The sequence below is a fragment of the Carcharhinus amblyrhynchos genome, chromosome 2 (assembly GCF_965287045.1).
Source record: "Carcharhinus amblyrhynchos chromosome 2, sCarAmb.v2.hapA, whole genome shotgun sequence".
Taxonomy (NCBI): Eukaryota; Metazoa; Chordata; class Chondrichthyes; order Carcharhiniformes; family Carcharhinidae; genus Carcharhinus; species Carcharhinus amblyrhynchos.
Window position 1 is genome coordinate 84618341 of NC_137325.1, and position 20107 is coordinate 84638447.

Below are 20107 nucleotides of genomic sequence, written 5' to 3' on the forward strand. Positions count from 1 at the left end.
CTAATGGCTACAGAGCTCTGCATGTTCTTGCATCACCAATTCATGGGGATCACATTTTTGAAGGGGGCTACATATCAACTCAAGCTTAGCATTGGGAAATTTGCCAAAATCCTCTCATAAATGAATTTTTGCACGAAATCATGCAGGGATCAATGAAATGCTGTGTAAAATTTCAGTTGTTAACCAGACTGTAAGTTGACAACTGCCTTGCCATGGGCAACTGATGCAAAGAAGTTACTTCAGTTAGTTGGCAAGCATAGCCGTCATCAATTATTCTGTGGACGAAATATAACAGTGACTTCTGTGTAATTGTCCTCCTAGATTAGGTGATAGAATTAGTTCCAGTTTCTCCATTTGAATACATGCAAGATGGCAGGCTTTCATTATAGCTGAAATCTCAGAAAACTGGAAAGCGCTGAGGCATCATAAAAGGCCACCTGAGACAGGATTTAATTTAAGGTCTAGTATACTTTAAAAGAGGGGGTCACAGGGAATGGAAAAGCCCTGATTTTATTTATTATTGTCAAATGTATTAGTATACAGTGAAAAGTAATGTTCTTTTCAATACAGGAAAGGAAATGATGTCACACTGATAATATGGGATTGGATCAATACACAAGGGAGGACCTCAGATTAGAAGAACAAAATCTGGAATTTGTTTGGATGGTGCTAAGAAATGGGTGACTTCAATCTGAATTGAGATGGGGTAAATCTAATGAGCATTAATGCCTTGGAGGACATGTTTTGTAAGAGTGTTAAGAATGGTTTTTGAGAGCAACGTGTTGAGAAACACACTGGAATTCAGGCTATTTTAGGTCTTGTATTAAGTAATGAGAAAGGACTGATTAACAATTTTGTTGCAAAGTAACCTTTAGAGGTGAGTTACCATAATACGATAAAAGTTTATATTCTGTTTCTTAATGAGATAGTTCAATCTGAACCCAGGGTATTAACTTTGAATGAAGCAAAATTACGATGGTATGAGAGGCAAATTTACTGAGGTGGGTTGGGAAAATACATCAAAAGATATGATAGTACACAGGCAATGGATAGTCCATAAACAATTATTACATAGTTTACAAATATCACTTCAAGACACAAAAACCCTAAAAGAAAAGTCAGGGTGGCTAACAAAGTTAAGAATTGTCTAAGATGAAAAGAAAAGGCTTATTAAGTTGCCAGAAACAGCAATAAACCTGACGATTGGGAGCATTTTAGAATGCTTGCTGAAATATCATAGGCTCTCAAACCACCAGTACCACAAATTTAGAAATTCTCATCCTCAATTTAAATCTTTGCTTCACCCCTCCCCATCTCTGTAATGTTCTCTAGTCTGACACCCTCTTCTCCATGAACTCTCAATCCTGTGATTTTGATCGCTTATGCACTTCCTCTTTCTTTGGCTCATGATTGTCACATGTGCTTTCATCTTTCTAGACCACATAGTCAAGAATTCCCTCTCCAAGCTCTCTGACTTTCTCCCAACACCAACCTCTTTAACAAGCTTTTTCTTCTAACGTCTCCTATTTTGGTCGTCAATCTTCATCTCACCACGCCTCTGTGAAACATCTTGTGACACTTTCCATGTGAAAGGCACTATATGAGTGCAAGTTGTTGCTGACAGAATAGAAGCATTACAACATAATAGGTTAATATAAAAGGGCTCCTACCTTTTCCATGCATTCTGAATAATTGTCGCTGCCCTATTCTTCTTCCGAAAAAGCTCCTTCCGCAATCTCTCCTTTTCCACTATTTGTACTCTGGTTTCCAAAGGGATAAGTAGAATATCGGAGCTCTGATGACTCAGGGTGGTACATGAACCTTTTTCAGTGCTAAGAGATCGCAAAGTACCAATTCTGTCCTGAGATGCATTTTCAATAGTATCGTCGTTGTTTCCACTGGCTGGAATTGTTGATATGAAATCACCACTTTTGAGTCTTGGAGAGGTGGGAGAATGCAAGGCTGAAGTGATGATATCAGTCTGCACAGAATGACCAGCAGTATCAGTACTGCTTACAACCATAGGTTTGGCACTTCCAGGTCGGCTTGAACCAGCAGGTGAGAATCGACCGCACTTCACCCCTGCCCAATGTTCCTCATGTAGGTGCGAAGGTTTAGATCTTATTTTATGATGTCTGCTACAAGTTAGTGAAGACAGATTCTGTTGTTTCGCCAATTTTATTGTTGCACTGGCTGATCTTAAGGCAGGAGGTTTTAACTTACTGCTATTGCTTGTAGGGACTTTATCATTCACAGTGTTACGGTCTCCTCTTTCTGAAGGAGTGAACTGCCTGGAAGAATGTAGTTCATCAGGGATGCTTCCTTCACTGTATTGCTGGCGATGATTGCTCTTTGTGCTTTTTTTGCTAAGTTCTAGAGTAGTGAAAAAAATCTACAAATTATTTTTATATCACATTTTAGTGAAAATATCTAACATATAGAACAAACAGCTTGCTTTTTAATTCATTTATGAAATATTGGTATCGCTGGCTAGACCAGCATTTAATATCCACCACTAGTTGCTCTTCAGAAGGTGGTGGTGAGCTGCCTTCTTGAACCAGTGCAGTCCGAGGCATAGGTACACCCACAGTGTAGTTAGGGAGGGAGATTTTGACCAAGAGACAGTGAAGTCAGGGTGGTGAGCAACTTGGAGGGAAACCTCCAGGTGGTGGTGTTCCCAGGTCTCTGCTGCTCTTGTTCTTCTGGATGGTAGTGGTCATGGGTTTGGAAGGTGCTGCCTAAGAAATCTTGGTGAGTTCCTGGAGAGCATCTCTAAATGATACACATGGCTGTCACTGTTCATCCATGAGACTGACTGTTTGTGGAAGGGATAGCAATCAAATGGGCTGCTTTATGCTGGATGGTGTAAAGCTTCTCGAGTGTCGCCAGAGCTTTACTCATCCAGGCAAGTGGAGAATATTACATCACTTTCCTGACTTGAGACACGTAGTTAGTGAACAGGTTTAGGGAAGTCAGGAGATGAGTTACTCACTGCAGGATTCCTAGCTTCTGATCTACTTTTGGTAGCTACAGTATTTATATAGCTACTGCCGTTCAGTTTCTGGTTAATGGTAATCCCCAGGATGTTGGTAGTGGGGGATTCAGTGATGGTAATGCCATTAAGTATCAAGGGGCAATGGTTAGATCCTCTCTTGTTGGAGATGGTCATGACTTGGCACTTTTGTGGCATGAATATTACTAGCCACTTGTCAGCCCAAGCCTGGATATTCTACATGTCTTGCTGTATTTGGACATGGACTGCTTCAGTATATGAGGAATCACAAATTATGCTGAACATTGCAGAATCATCAGCGACCATCCCCACTTCTGACCTTATGATGGAAGGAAGGTCATTGGTGAAGCAGCTGAAGATGGTTGGGCCTAGTACACTACCCTGAGGAAAGTCTGCGTTAATGTTCTGGAGCTGAGATAATTGACCTCCAATAACTACAACCATCTTCCTTTGTGCCAGGGATGACTTTCCCCTGATTCTCATCAACTCCAGCTTTGCTTGGGCTTTCTGATGCTATACTTGGTCAAATGCTGCCTTAACGTCAAGGGCAATCACTCTTACCTTACCTGGCATTCAGCTCTTTTGTCCATGTTTGAACCAAGGCTGTAACAAGGTCAGGAGCTAAGTGACCCTGGCAGAACCCAAACTGAGCATTTGTGAGCAACTTATTTTTGAGTAAGTGCCACTTGACAGCACTGCTGATGATGCCTTCCATCACTTTACTAATTATCAGTAGTAGGCTGATGTGGCGGTAATTGGCTGGGTTGGATTTGTCCTATTTCTTGTGTGCTGGACACAACTGGGCAATCTTCCAAATTGTTGGATACATGCTAGTGTTGTAGCGGTACTGGAACAGCTTGGCTAGGGGCACGGCAAGTTCTGGAGCACATATTTTCTGTGTTATTGCTGCAATATCATCAGGGCCTATAATCTTTGTAGTGCCTTCAACTATTTCTTGATATTACCTGGAATGAATCAAATTGGCTGAAGACTGACATCTGTGATACTGGGGATCTCTGGAGAGTTCAAAATAGATCATCCACTCGGCACTTTTGGTTGAGGATTGTTGCGAATGCTTCAGCTTTATCGTTTACACTAATTTGCTGGGATCCTCCATCATCGAGGATGGGGATATTTGTGGAGACTTTTCCTCCAGTGAGTTGTTTAATTGTCCACCACTATTCATGGCTAGATTTGGCAGGACTACAGAGCTTTGATCTGATCTGTTGTTTGTAGGATCGCTTAGCTCTGTCTGTGACTTACTACTTATGCTGTTTTGGACACAAGCATTCCTGTTTAGTAGCTTCACCGTTGACACCTCATTTTTAGGTATGCCTGGTGTTCCTCCTTTCTGACAATTGAAATTAAACATTCAAATAAAGCAATGTTCGGAGTACTGCCAGCAAAACTGGAAACTCTGTAAATTTTAAAATTTAGTAATTTATTTTGAAAAATAATGAAATATAGTTTCGATGAATTTCAAGTTTATTTGGTATGGGATTTCATTGAAATCCCATACCAATCCATTTCCCAGCAATGTTCAGCACTTGTCTACACATATATTTCCAAAACCTTTGAACAAAACTATTACACTCATGACTTTTCTTAAATTAAAGATATAAATGCATGCATTCCTTTAGGCCACGATTTTGTGCCCACATTTGCTACAAGCATGAATGGCAACCTAGGCTAGAAAACAAGTATCTCCCCATTTGGGAATGCCTTATCAGCGAGAGGGTTCCCTTGGTGCTTGTGGGGTGGGGTCTCTGTCTATGTGAGGTGGGGGGAGGGAGGAGGAGTTGGTGAGTGGAGAAATAGTTCCTTGTTTCTTATCAAAAATTGGGACGCGCACAAAAAGAGGCACCTTGACTCTAGCATTCCCAGCACTGTTGGCTTTTTCTGGCCTCACCATACTGGCAAGATGGCAGGTGCCACACCTGCAGAATTTTTGTTACACAGTGTTGTGTTAACTATGATGAAAAACCAGTTGTGTAGCTGAAAAGCTGCTTGCTAGTCTTCTCACCTTAGCCAGCACACTGTGCAAAAATAGGAAAATTCCATCCTTAAAGTGCAAATGTCTGTTTGCACAAAAATAGCAGAACACCCATGCAAAAACAGCAGAAGGTCAGAACCGAAAGAGAGAGGTGGAATTGCTTCTATGCCGCCTTTTTCTTCAATCAAGGATTCCACCTTACCATGGTAGTCAGGGCCTTTGGCTACGTCCATCCCATTTCCTACACTTCTGACTTAGTGTTGAGTTCAATGATTTAAGATCATAAACTCTGTCCTTATTTTTGTTGCCCTTTTCTTTGCAGACTTTGGTTTTACTGTCATTTTATGCTTTACGATGGATGGTAGCTAATTAGGAGTTCAGCAGACACAGTGTAAACTGGCTAAGAAGATCTAAAATTTGGAGAGTTGTATCAACAAGTTTGAGATGCTAAAAAGCTGGATGTTTTCTTAGAAGTGGCCAAACTGTGAACTGTCTTACTATACTGGTTGAAAAGGAACACTGGAAAGCTACACCCACAGGGCTGGCATGATCTGTGGGTTAGTAGAAGTGTTTGTTGCTGATGGTAATCATATCTGTGACATTCAAAAGCAAAATATGTTGTCAGATAGGACCCCTGACCCACCCTTCACAAATAAAGAACAGCATACTGATACATGTTTGACTACCTTGTTCCACATATCCACAGGGAGTGATGAAAGTTCTTATAGTTGAGTAAGACATATCTTGTCTCAGCTATTTAAAATGAAATTTACTTTTGAGAAGTATCATTTGCCTGTTAATTCATGTTCAATTTAATTTGTGTCAGTTATGATTTGTGTTAAAGTAAACCTACAAAAATTGGTACCTTGTTGGTAATTTCTCCATTTGGGGGTCATTCATTAAACTTGGTTATTGTGGTTTGTGGTTTCCCCACAGTGGTGGAATAAACTCAAATGGCTGACTGGCCTACTTCTGTGTCAATGTTGGTGTCCTCCGAGGCTGACCTTGCAGAATTAGAAAAGGCCAATCATTGCTTTTCCACTGGCAGGCATCTGCATCATTAGAGGCAAATGCCAGCCACTCATCTTGCCCTATGAGCAATGAAGTACTCATCCATACTACGGTAAATATTTACAGATGTCTATAGGGATTCCCCTGTTGAATCTGCAAGTCTGCCCACCCTCCAAATTGGAAAGTGAGAAAGGGGATAAGGGATGCAAATGCAATAAATTTGTTCCATTATATCCTTTAAAAAAATGGATTTCAATGTAATTCAGAGGCCGCGGTAAATATATTAGTACAATTATGCAGATCATCATGGTTTATAGATTTCTATCAACACTTCAAATATAAATGAGAGATTTAACATATACAGTGCCAGTATTTATTTATATGCTTCTCTGTACTGACAGCTGAAAAGTAACTTTCATTGACAAGAAAATTCTGATTTATGTAGAATGATAAATATCCGCTGTGTGAGCTAGATTACGGAGAAAGCCTTTTAGTTTAATATATGAAGTTGGACTCCCTTTCCCTCTTGTAACCTAGAATACACTTTACTGACTTTTCATTATATAATAACGAATGTAGTTAAGTCAGCTCTGGAGGCATTCCCTTCTCCCTTTCCTTATTTTGTGGCTGGCTTTTATTTGAGATCTTACCAAATGGAAAAAGAGGAGGCATGTCCCACATGTACAATCATGCCTTCTCATGATTTCACCATGCCCTCCTCTGGCATTGTACGTGATCTGCAAACATAGGTGTTGTCTTTTAAGGAATTGCCTGTAACTATAACCTTGTTTGTCTACGGTTTTGTGGTAATGCCCCATGAACAGTTACAGAGTGATACATCGTAATATCTATCTCTAACCTTTTGTTCTCTGTAGAATTTGTGCCTATTTAACATCGCTTCTCGGCCTTTTGGCTAAGATCAAACGTAATATCGACATGCTGTACTTGGTTGAAGTCATTAGGTTACATTTTAGCTTCATTTGAAGCAATTTTTTAAAGCGGCATCTTGGCCTTTTGGCTAAGATGCAAATGAGATGAAGCCTTGGAGGAGGAGCTATGCCAACTCCAATCAGTTTGGATCATGTAGATCAAGCCCAAGACAGGAGGTGAGAGCCCTGTCTTGTCAGCTTGGATAGGGAATGTCTCAACTTGTTGAGACTTTGAATTGGACTTGATTGGATTGAATTGGAATAAAAACAAAAAAAAAATTAGGCAAATAATCCTACACTATTCTAAGTTAAACTTCATTTACCAAGCATAGGCCCATTCACCAATTAGACTGAGGTCTGTTTTTAGATTTTAGCATCCGCTACAGTCCTAATACTCAAATATATTGGTATCATTCCCCAACATCAACATCTAACTCATGAATGAAAATAGTAAATAATAAAAACAGCCAAAAAAATTTACTATTGAATTAAATTGCTCCAAGTTAACTGCAGACTATAAACATACATGAAACAATATTAAGTTTAGTGAGGAAAAACATAAAATCTACTAATAATTTCAAATCACCTTTTGCACTAACATTTTAATTGTCCTGTAATTTACACAAAATTTTACAATTATATAGTACCTTTAATACTAATTTGTCCCAAGGTACTGTAATGCAGTAATTACTTATGTGGAGAAAAACTGCAGCAGGTGACGGTGCAGAGGGACCTCGGGGTCCTTGTGCATGAGTCGCAAAAACCCAGCTTGCAGGTGCAGCAGGTGGTCAGGAAGGCGAATGGGATGCTGGCCTTCATCGCGAGGGGGATTGAATATAAAAGTAGGGAGGTCTTGCTGCGGCTGTATAGGGCATTGGTGAGGCCGCAGCTGGAGTACTGTGTGCAGTTCTGGGCGCCGTACTTACGCAACGATATTTTGGCCTTGGAGGGAGTGCAGAGGAGGTTTACTAGGCTGATGCCGGAGTTGAGGGGGTTGAGCTATGAGGAGAGGCTGAATAGATTAGGCTTGTACTCGTTAGAGTTTAGAAGAATGAGGGGAGATCTCATTGAGACGTATAAGATGATGAATGGGATGGATAGGATAGAGGTGGAGAGACTCTTCCCGCTCAGAAAGGATAGTAGGACTAGGGGGCATAGCCTCAAGATAAAGGGGGGGGGGAGCGGTTTAGAACAGAGTTGAGGAGGAACTTCTTCACTCAAAGGGTGGTGAACCTCTGGACTTCTCTGCCCGTTGAAGTGGTGGAGGCTGCCTCGCTAAATATTTTTAAGATGCGGGTTGATGGGTTTTTGATGAGAGAGGGGATTAAGGGTTATGGAAAGAGGGCGGGAATGTGGAACTGAGCCACGATAGATCAGCCATGATCTTATTGAATGGCGGGGCAGGCTCGAAGGGCTAGTTGGCCTACTCCTGCTCCTATTTCTTATGTTCTTATGTAATATCCAGCAAGAGATTAAGCTACATAACAAAATGTTAGGGCAGATGGCCAGAAGCTTGGTTAAAGATTGAGAGATATTTATGGAGGAAATTCTAGAGTTCACAGTCAATACAGGTGAAGGAATGACCAATGATGGATCAACCAAAATTGGGAATGCTCAAAGAAGTCAGAATTAGAGACATGCAGATAAATCAAAGACTTCTATGGTGGGAGGAGATTATGGAAATAGGGAGGGTTGAGGCCATAAAAGGATTAAACAAAAGATAAAAATTTTACAAGAGGCGTAAAAGGAGAAAGTGAAACTTTTTGCAGATCCCACCAACCAGTAAATCAAGTCAGAGGGGCACAAAGGAGTTACAATATTTGTGGTGAAGTCTAGTTAAAATAGACAATTTCATAGAAAAATGGACGGAAGCTCTCTCTAATCTCTCTCTCTCTGCCTAACCCCTCTCTCTCTCACCTCTCTCTTTCTCTCTATACCCAAAACACAAGAAACACCATGTCACATAGCATGTCATCAGGACAAATAGAGCAGTCTTTGTCTTAATTACCCAAAATAAGTAATATATATTGTGTTACATAGAAGAACACCCCACTATAAATGCAATGCACTAAGCAATGCATATTTAAAAATGACACATTTGGGACATTGGATATTCTGCCATATTAAAGAAAAAAATGTCACACCTAGTACAGGTATTCTTAACTAATGTGTGTACACTATGTACAGAAAACTACCTTACCTTTTCCCTTCTTCATCTCTCTTTTTCCAGCTTCCGCAGATGAAGGTTGACTCCGAATGGCATCCATACTCCTCCAAGATTGCAAGAGAGGCCTTACACTTGCTTTCATTTCAGATCTGCTTTGAGACCTTCTCTTAGAATATTCCCTAATTCGCAGCTGCAATTGGTCTGAATGTTCTGAAATAATGGTAGGAGAAATGCTCTCCTGGTTTGCCAGATTAACATCTGCAATTTGGCAATTAACTTCTAGATTTATCATTTTCTGCTGTATATTTAACTCAGATTCCAATCTCTTTTCTTTCTGAAACTCTGCTTCCTTCCTTTTGCTCTCCTCCTCACGTTTCCTACAATTAAATAAAGGCAATGAAAAAATATTAGTAATCTATTAAAATGGAAAAGGATGAAAAGATAGTTTCACATAATACAAGATGCCAGCTCACCTGGCAACATATCGGTTGTACGAATGGAATCAATGGCTTTCGTAAATGTTATCAAACATTGATTGGACCACAATTCTGGGGTCCGAGGCAGAAGAAAAAGGTTGGTTGTCTTTATGGTGGGAGGGGGCAGGTAGGGTCAGTTTGGAGACATGGGAGTGAGCTAACTGGGGGTTTGGCAAGGGCAGGGAACTCACAGGCCCAAGTTTGGGGCAGAAAAATTCAAGGTGGATGCCTGGAATGGGGTGGGTGTTATTAGAGGCCTCACAGGGAAGTCAGGAATGGGAATTGACTAATTGCAGGAGTTGTTCAGGCAGACTTCTGGATTCAGCAAGTGGGTGAAAAAACACTCAGCCATCGAGTGCAGCAAGCACTTAAAAGTATTGGAGTTGCCGAGTTTTCCTGAGGCCTTGGAAACCTGGTCAACCACATTAAAATTGTAAGTGGAAGAACTACGAGCTTCATTATAATTTTTAAAATGCCAACACACCTCTTTAGAGCACTTGCTTGCCTTTGTTAAACATACAAACGGGCTAGTGGGAGGCAGAAATCTGAATTTTAGGACTTTAAACCACACCTGACTGAAACCTGCCCTTTTAAGGGTTAAAACTCTCCACATTCTATTGTCTTTACTGGTCCAACAAGAATCATCTATAACACCACAGACCAGGGATGAATTATCCCGACTTTGTGAGCAACCATAGGCATCTCGTTCTGGTTAGAGAGGGGGAGGGGTTCGAGAGAGAGGGGGGAGGGGTTCGAGAGAGAGAGAGAGAGGGAGGGGGGGTTCGAGAGAGGGAGAGAGAGGGGTTCGAGAGGTGAGAGAGAGAGAGAGAGAGAGAGAGAGAGAGAGAGAGAGAGAGAGAGAGAGAGGTGAGAGAGAGAAAGAGAGGTGAGAGAGAGAAACAAGTAGTTGTAGCTCAGCATCAAGCATAGCTGATCAGGGATTTCTCCCAGTCTTACCATTTGCCATGGGCAAGGATTAGCAAGTTTATTATCAACCTGTTTTGCTTCTTAATGTGGCCAGAGGCAGCAGCACGTACATTCTACTTATTCACTGAACCTTTAGGGTTGGGGAAGGGATTAGGAAATAGAGCCTAAAGAATTAAACATAAGTTAACAGAGGTTGGTGATGTAGTGCTCTTGTCACTGGATGAGTGATCCAGAGACCCCAGCTTGTGGTCTGGAAACATGGGTTGGCATTGCCAGGGGTTGCATCTTGTTTAATCAATCAATGAATACATGCATACACACACGCACACAGAGGGGGTGGGCGGTGGGGCCTCCTTTTACATGAGTGGAGGTGGGAGGAATTAAACAGGATGCATGATACCCTCGGCGCTGGAACAACCTTTTAAATAATTTGAAGAAAATGAAGAATACTTGCAAAGGAAAGTGACTTGCTTACGTAATTTCAATCATAGTATAACACAGCTTAAGATGATGTTTGTCAACAATATAGAGCAATGGCAATGTTAATAACTTGAGGGGAACAATGATATTCAGGAAATGGGAATGGAAAATAAAGATGGAACAACTGGAAATATTGCACATGGCAATTTTAGGAAAATTTTGCCATTAGAGTATGGGGAATGTTTGAAATTCCATTCCTGGTCACTGCAGCTTGGGCTATAAAGTTGCTAGCCAATTGATGGCTGCAGGGTTGCTGTGATCAGTGGCAATGCATTATCCGCCAACTCTTAAGGAAGCAGGGCAGGAGACCATACCACTGAAAAAGCACAGCTTAAGTCTCTGAAACTGATTGCATGAAGTGCTAATTGGATATCAATTGGGTGTTTAATTGTTATCAGGTATTGGATACTCATTTCCAAACTCCGTGGCCTGGGCCTCGGCACCTCCCTCTGCAACTGGATCCTGAACTTCCTAACCCACAGTCCACAATCAGTAAGGGTAGGCAACAACACTTCCTCCACCATCATCCTCAACACCGGTGCCCCACAAGGCTGTGTTCTCAGCCCCCTACTATACTCCTTATGCACCTATGACTGTGTGGTCAAATTCCCTTTCAGATCGATTTTCAAGTTTGCTGATGACACCACCGTCATGGGCTGGATCTCAAACAATGATGAGACAGAGTACAGGAATGAGATAGGGAATCTGGTGAACTGGTGCAGCAACAATAATCTCTCCCTCATTGTCAACAAAACGAAGGAGATTGTCATCAACTTCAGGAAGCGTAAAGGAGAATATACCCCTGTCCACATCAACGGGAATGAAGTAAAAAGGATCGAGAGCTTCAAGTTTTTAGGTGTCCAGATCACCAATAACCACCCCATGCCAACACTACAGTTAAGAAAGCCCACCAACGCTTTTACTTTTTCAGAAGACTAAGGAAATTTGACACATCAGCTACAACTCTCATCAACTTTTACAGATGCACCATAGAAAGCATTATTTCTGGTTGTATCACAGCCTGCTATGGTTCCTGCCCTGCCCAAGACTGCAAGAAACTACAAAAGATCGTGAATGTAGCCCAATCCATCACGCAAACCAGCCTCCCATCCATTGACACTGTCTGCACTTCACACTGCCTCAGCAAAGCGGACAGCGTAAGTATGGACCCACACACCCCAGACATTCTGTCTTCCATCTTCTTCCATCGGAAAGAAGATACAGAAGTCTGAGGTCACATACCAACTGACTCAAAAACAGCTTCTTTCCTGCTGTCATCAGACTTTTGAATGGGCTTACCTCGCACTAAGTTGATCTTTCTCTATATCTTAGCTTTGACTGTAGCACTACATTCTCAACTCTTGTTTCTTTCTCTATGAATGGTATGCCTTATCTGCATAGCGTGCAAGAAACAATACTTTTCACTGTATGATAATATATGTAACAATAATATGTTAAATCAAATATTGACTGGGGATTCATCTGCACTCGTATATTAGAAGTAGACAGAAATTGTGATTATTGGATTGGAGGTGCATGTGTTATGTATATCTCTGTAAATAAAATCCTGTAAGCCTAAAAATATGGCTCCAGTTCTGTCTTTCACCAACTGGTGAGTTCAAGCATGGAGTATTGCAATTTTTACATCACTGGTTATACAAAAACAAAAAAAACTTACACACACATCTGACTCTGCACCCTCACAAAATCAGACATGAAAAGAAAGCCAACAGGACTAAATTGGCAGAAAAATGCATCAGTTTGCTACATTAAATCTATAAACCTGGCAGCTACACCATAGAGCACACTCCACGGTAGAAACATCACAGGCATCAGGGCAGTGAAGCATTTAAAAATAACATACACAACACTATACCTCGATAACTTTGTGTTGCTTTTCTTTGTACTCTGTGCTATCACTTGCAATTCATCACTGGAATACTGACAGACAGTAAATGTCATATTATGTAGAATTCTGTTCTGCTGGCAAATGATTGATTAATGTTAATACATAGTATTGTAACTGTCACCACATTAGCACAAACCACAGCAAATGACAAGCTACTTATGTAATGTGTCATCATCATTTGCCAAGATTCAAACCAATGACAGCTGATGTCTGTTCAGTGCTATCTGTCATGGTAGACTCCAAACTTTATCTGTCATTGCTTTCTGGTTGTATTTGCTCCATAAGGAGAACTGATTATACCTGGTGTCTTAAATCCAGTTAATTGATCTTAACCCTGGATGCCTGGCAGGTGATGGCTGGCAGCAATCCCTGCGGTTCTGATCAGTATGTCTACTGTTGAATATAACCATTGACATGGTACAAACAGATTGTAATTCTTCCTTCACAGTGATATGGGGAATAGATTCAAGCGCTTTACTCTTCTCATCTATCAATAAAATCAATCTCCACTGCTTACAAATGAGTCTTCAATCATGACAGGAAAAAAACATCAAGCCTGGAGCTAAATGGAAACCACATACAAAAGATTCTACATTAAAAAAGACTACTTATTATCTTTACTTCATATGAGCATGAGCTAAAGATAGTTATGAAAGATAATTATCCGTAACTAATGTCCACATAGAATGCTGTGTCGTATGAGCCAAACCAGGGCAAAGAATTACAATCTACCATCTTTTCATTGCAAATTCTTTGAAATTTAATTCCTCAGAATATTTGACAAAAGCAAGAGATGCCCTCAGTCCATCTCACGTGAAATCAGTTATCCGGAAAAGCTCTGTATTGCTGATACTATTCAGAAGATGCAAACAGAAACTTGAACCATAGTCACATTTTTCACCCCTTCCCCATCACCCCAAAGAAAATGACAAATTATTCCACTGTGATTTTGGGGTGGGGGCAGGGATGAGTGCAAAGAATGAATCAATTAAAAACATTGGCTCTAACAAGGCTCTGCCAGGTGGTGAGGATGCATATTTGCAACATCAAAAACCCACTTGATCTGAGCTGAAGCCACTTACAGAGACAGAATGATAAAATAAGACAGGACTAAACACCTCCTACATATTAGAACAGATTCTCATAGTAAATAAAGCAGATGAACACCCAAAAGAGTAGTTGGCAGTGATTTGTGTCAGAAAAATAAAATTTTATGGCAGCAGAAAAATTTTTTAAAGTTTTACATGTTGATTGAGTACATTTCCAAAATAAAATATGATCAAGCCAATAAAAAGAATCAAAAAAGTGTCATAATGAGACCAATGACATTACAGAAGAATAAATGGAAAATGTTATAGTTATTTTTGGCACATGCAGGGCATCAGCACTAGACCACACGTGGAGTACTGTGTACAGTGCTGGGTCACCTGTTATTAAACTAGAAGGACTGCAGAAAAGATTTACTAGCATGCTACTGGGACCTGATGGTTTGAGTTATAAGGACAGGCTGGATAGACTGGGACTTTTTCCTCTGGAGCGTAAAAAGCTGAAGGGTGATCTTATCGAGGTCTATAAAATAACGAGGGGCATACATCAGCTAGATAGTCAATATCTTTTCCTGAAGGTACGGGAGTCTAAAACTAGAGGGAATAGGTTTAAGGTGAAAGATACAAAAGTCCAGACAGCAATTTTTTCACACAGAGGGTGGTGAATGTCTGGAATAAGCTGCCAGAGGTAATAATATTGGAGGGTACAATTTTGTCTTTTAAAAAGCATTTAGACAGTTACATTGGTAAGATGGGTATACAGGGATATGGGCCAAATATGGGCAATGGGGATTAGCTTAGGGGTTTAAAAAAAACAGCATGGACAAGTTAGGCCAAAGGGCCTGTTTCTGTGCTGTAAACCTCTATGACTAGGGAATTGAATCTTTTTCTATTTTGGGAACTTGATAACATTTCAACCCATATCAAGGAGCAAGGACAAATCCAGAATAATGTGCTAACTTCAAATGTCCCCAGCAATTTGCTTTAAACCCAACCTTAGATGAGCTGCCATTTGACCTCTCGTGCATCCTGTGGTCTCTGAATGAGAACAAGTCATGTTAAATGGTACATGCAGTGAATTCACTATTTACTCTTCGGGATCTGGGAAATTTGTTGATATTTGTGAACAGATATTGAAATCTACCAATGGAAAATGGCTACTTGTGTTTAAACTGTGCCAACAAATCACGGAAATTAGTTGCTAAACTCATAATCAAATTGCATTTTTACTGCAAATCTTTTATGGCTTCACAAATATGGAAGGTGCAATGAAAATTGAGATGTCATTTAAAGATTTTAAACAAAATAGCAGGAACTCCAACACTATTTAGAGTGGTGAGTTTAGGTTTGTGACCGTGATTCTCCACATGATGAATTATTAATCTTGGTATTGTGAATGTAATTGCGGCAAAAAGATTAGCGGGAAATAAGTAATCAATTAACACAACACAACTAAATTTAGGGATGTTGGCGCAATGGTTATATTGCTCAGCTGGTATTCCGGCGGCTAGGACTAATAAGATTGACTTTTCCTAGGACAGAATCCAGAAATGTAGTGGACCAATAAGAACATAAGAACATAAGAAATAGGAGCAGGAGTAGGCCATCCAGCCCTTCGAGCCTGCCCCGCCATTCAATAAGATCATGGCTGATCTGTCGCTGCTCAGTTCCACTTTCCTGCCCTCTCCCCATAACCCTTAATCCCCTCTCCTATCAAAAACCCATCAACCCACGTCTTAAAAATATTTAGCGAGGCAGCCTCCACCACTTCAACGGGCAGAGAATTCCAGAGATTCACCACCCTTTGAGTGAAGAAGTTCCTCCTCAACTCCGTTCTAAACCGCCCCCCCTTTTATCTTGAGGCTGTGCCCCCTAGTCCTACTGTCTTTTTTGAGCGGGAAGGAATTGGCAGCATTGGGGAGAAGATAAAGTAAGGTCCAGACTGGGGGCCTATTACTTATCTGCAGAGGGGCTCGGCAGTTGGAGTGGGACGGGGCACGCTTGAAACTGAAGGAAAAAACCGCAACATCACAGCAAGGCTGTGATTGGCTTGGGGGTATTGATTGACTTGGGAGTATTGTAACTTCATTTCCCTTCCTTCAAATTTGGAGTTAGTCTAAGGTGTTGGTAAGTTAAAAATTTCAATTACAAAGTAAGAACTAAGTAAAACATTCAGTTAACTTAATTGACATCAATAGAAGGGAAATGATTAAAGGGTGGGTCTTTTTCTTTAGTAAGTTTTATTAGTTGTGGTATGTGTTATTATCTAATAGACAGTGAAATGACAGGGCAGCTCCAACATTTTGAATGCACATCCTTTGCTTTGTGGGTACTCTGGGATGCTTCCCGTGTCCTAGATAACCATAGAGATACAGATATAGATCAGTTGGAGAGTTGGGCGGAGAAGTGGCAGATGGAGTTTAATCTCCCACCCATACACACACTATACAGTCCTCCCCCTTCATACACACACACACACACACACACACACACACACACACACACACACACACACACACACACACACACACACACACACAGAGAGTCACCCACTATTCACCACAACACTGTCTCTTTCCTAGGGGCACCAAAACCTTACCCTCTAGGGTCTGCCAAACTTTACCCTCATGGGGTCCACCAAAAATTCGCTCTTCTGGGGCACGACTAACTCAGCTTCCTGGGCCGAGCCCAACTTGAACTTGCCCTCTCAGTCCTTCAGGTCAGATGTACTTGGCTCCCTGACTGTAGCCTTGCTTAGCTTACCTTAGCCCAGTCACCTCAATACACTCACCAATGCTGACGTTAGCTGCTCCTCCAGTCAGAGGCTGTTTCTCCACCTCACGTGTGGATGATAGGCTCACTAGTCCACCTATCAGCAGCAGAAGTGAGAGAGAAATGGTCTGTGGTTGAAGAGGTAGGTCTAAGAAGGATTTTCTATTGAAGCCCACCTCTTTGACTGGGATTTTGAACAGAGGAGCTTCATGGGTCACATCTGGTCACCAGGCCATACTTTGGACAAGCCTGATCGAAAGTATATACTTTAACCTCTCCACGCAGAAAGGTTCTTCTGAAACTAACTGGAATTTGCCGGAATTTGATTGTGTATTTTTCAGGCACTATACTCACTTGGCAGCATCCTTTCGTAGTTGTTCATGCTTCATGAGCAGATTTTTTCTTTCCTGGAAAGCCTTGCGAACCATATAACCTTTGTAAACGGCCTGTACTTTGGAAGCAGCAATGTCTTGAATTGCGGCAATAGATAGTGCTCCATGCTCCAGCATGTACTGGATAACTTCCTGATGTTCCCCAAGCAAGGCATAATCAAGAGGAGTAAACCTAAAGTTAAAAAATAAAGTTTATTTACTAGTCACAAGTAGGTTTACATTAACACTACAATGAAGTTGCTGTGAAAATCCCTACATATCCCCATAAACCTGAAACAGCAGAGAGGAAATGTTCAACAACAGAATTAGGATCTTGTTCTGAATGCTAATAGAACTCTTTGCAATCTAAGACTGTTTGAAAAAAAATATTTAACTAGTTTTAAAACATTATATACAGCTACATTCAATAGCTCAGATTACATTTTGTAGCTGGTTGAAGCAGTTTCTCTCAAATCAAGTTGGTTAATTATACAAAACAAAAGCAAATTACTGTGGATGCTGGAATCTCAAACAAAAATAAGTGCTGGAAAACTTCAGTAGATCTGACAGCATCTGTGGAGAGAGAGTAGAACCAATGTTGAGTGTTTGGATGATCCTTCATCAGTAACAAAATCAGAAAATTCTGGAAAAACAGCATGTCTGCAGCTTCTGCGACAAGAGAAACAGTTGGGCTTCAACTCCACTTTCTCGCCAGTTCCCTATATCCCAAGATTCCCTGAGAGACCAAATATCTGTCTATTTCAACCTTAAATGTATTCAACATGTGAACCCCACAGCCCTCTGGAGTTGAGAATTCCAAAGAATGACAATTCTGAGTGATATAGTTTTTCCTCATCTCTGTCTTAAGAGTGGCTCCTTATAATGAAACTGTGTTCCCATGTTTTAGATTCCCCAACCAGCGGAAACGATCTCAACTTCTACCCTATCAAACACCTTCAGAACCTCGTGTGTTTCAATGAGATTGATTGATGCATTAGAAGAATGAGAATTCTTCTAAGCTCCAGAAAACGTAGGCCAAATTTACACAGATTATAGGAGAACGCCTTCATCCGATACACCAATTTATGCAAATATATCCTTCCTTAAATACGGATACAAAGCACAAGGTATTCTAGGTATGGTTTCACCAAATAAAATTAGACAGGGTAGATGTAGGAAAGATATTCCCAATGGTGGGGGAGTCTAGACCCAGAGGTAACAATCTGAGGATTCACGGTAGACCATTTAGGATGGAGATGAGGAGACATTTCTTCACGCAATGAGTGGTGAGCTTGTAGAATTTATTACCACAGGAAGTAGGTGATGTCAAAACACTGAATTTACTCAAGAGGCGGTCAGATGTAGCACTTGGGGCGAATGGGATTAAAGTTTATGGGGAAAAAGCAGGATTATGCTGTTGAGTTGGATAATCAGCCATGATTATAATGAATGTCAGAGCAGGTTCAAAGGGCCAAAAAGCCTCCTCCTGCTCCTATCTTCTATGTTTGGTGAACTCGGAGCGTGGATTGGTACTTGGGATTACGATGTTGTGGCCATTAGAGACATGGTTAGAACAGGGACAGGAATGGTTGTTGGCAGTTCCGGGGATTAGTTGTTTCAGTAAGAGTAGGGAAGCAGTAAAAGAGGTGGAGGAGTAGCATTGTTAATCAAGGATAGTTTAACGGCTGCTGAAAGGCATTGAGAGAGGGATTTGCCTACTGAGGTAATATGGTCTGAAGTTAGAAATAGGAAAGGATCCGTCACGTTGTTAGGAGTTTTCTATAGGCCCCCAAATAGGAATAGAGATGTGGAGGAGGAAATGGCAAAGCAGGTTATGGATAGGTGTGGAAGTCACAGGGTAGTTATCATGGGTGACTTCAACTTTCCAAATATCGATTGGAACCTTTATAGTTCAGATGGGGCACTTTTTGTACAGCGTGTGCAGGAGGGTTTCCTGACACAATCTGCGGATAAGCTGACAAGAGGTGGGGCCACATTGGACTTGGTACTGGCTAATGAACTGGGCTAAGTGTTAGATTTGTTTGTGGGAGAGCACTTTGGAAATAGTGACCACAATTCAGCGTCCTTCATCATTGCAATGGAGAGGGATAGGGTCACACGACAGGGCAAGGTTTATAACTGGGGCACGGGTAATTATGATGCAATTAGGAAAAAATTAGGGAGCATAAGATGGGAATAGAAACTGTCAGGTATGGGCACAAACGAAAAGTGGAGCTTGTTCAAGGAACAAATATTGCGTATCCTTGATGTCCCTGTCAGGCAGGGAGGAAATGCTCAAGTGAGGGGACCATGATTCACAAAAGAGGTTGAATGTCTTGTCAAAAAGGAAAAAGGAAGCATATGGAAGGATGAGAAAACAAGGTTCAGCTGAGTCGCTTGAGGGTTACAAGGTAGCTAGGAATGAGTTTAAAAAAAAAACTTAGGAGAGCTGGAAGGGGACATGCGAAGTCCTCCACGGGTCGGATCAAGGAAAACCAAGGCTTTTTACTCTTATGTGAGAAATAAAAGAATGACCAGGGTGAGGTAAGGACCGGTCAAGGATAGTAGTGGGAACTTGTGCATGGAGTCAGAAGAGATAGGTGAGGCACTGAATGAATATTTTTCTTCAGTATTCACTTAGGAGAGGGGCCCTTTTTTGAGGATGAGAGTGTGATACAGGCTGATAGGATGGAGGACGTAGATGTTCTGAGGGAAGATGTATTAGCAATTTTGAAAAACCTGAGGGTCGATAAGTCCCCAGGACCAGATGGGATACATCCTAGGATACTTTGGGAGGCAAGGGATGAGATTGTGGAGCCTTTAGCTTTGATCTTTGGGTCCTCACTGTCCACGGGGATTGTCATGATGTAGGTATGCCGGCGTTGGACTGGCGTAAACACAGTAAAAAGTCTGACAACACCAGGTTTTAGTCCAACCTATTTATTTGATAATATACTCACAAGCTTTCGGGGTTAGCCATTCACCTGACGAAGGGGCTAAACCCGAAAGCTTG

The 20107-nt window shown here is 41.2% G+C and overlaps 1 protein-coding gene across 4 annotated transcripts in view; it reads right to left on the reverse strand.

Moving 5' to 3' along the window:
• Positions 1-20107, reverse strand: part of invs (inversin) — a 292265-nt gene that overhangs the window by 69268 nt on the left and 202890 nt on the right. For all 4 annotated transcript variants that reach the window (XM_080208441.1, XM_080208415.1, XM_080208432.1 and 1 more), the window contains exons 13-15: positions 17078-17287; positions 9147-9490; positions 1671-2373 (exon numbers count right to left, since the gene is read on the reverse strand). In XM_080208441.1, coding sequence (XP_080064567.1) covers positions 1671-2373; positions 9147-9490; positions 17078-17287 — 1257 coding nt within the window. The remainder of the gene's footprint in view (positions 1-1670; positions 2374-9146; positions 9491-17077; positions 17288-20107) is intronic.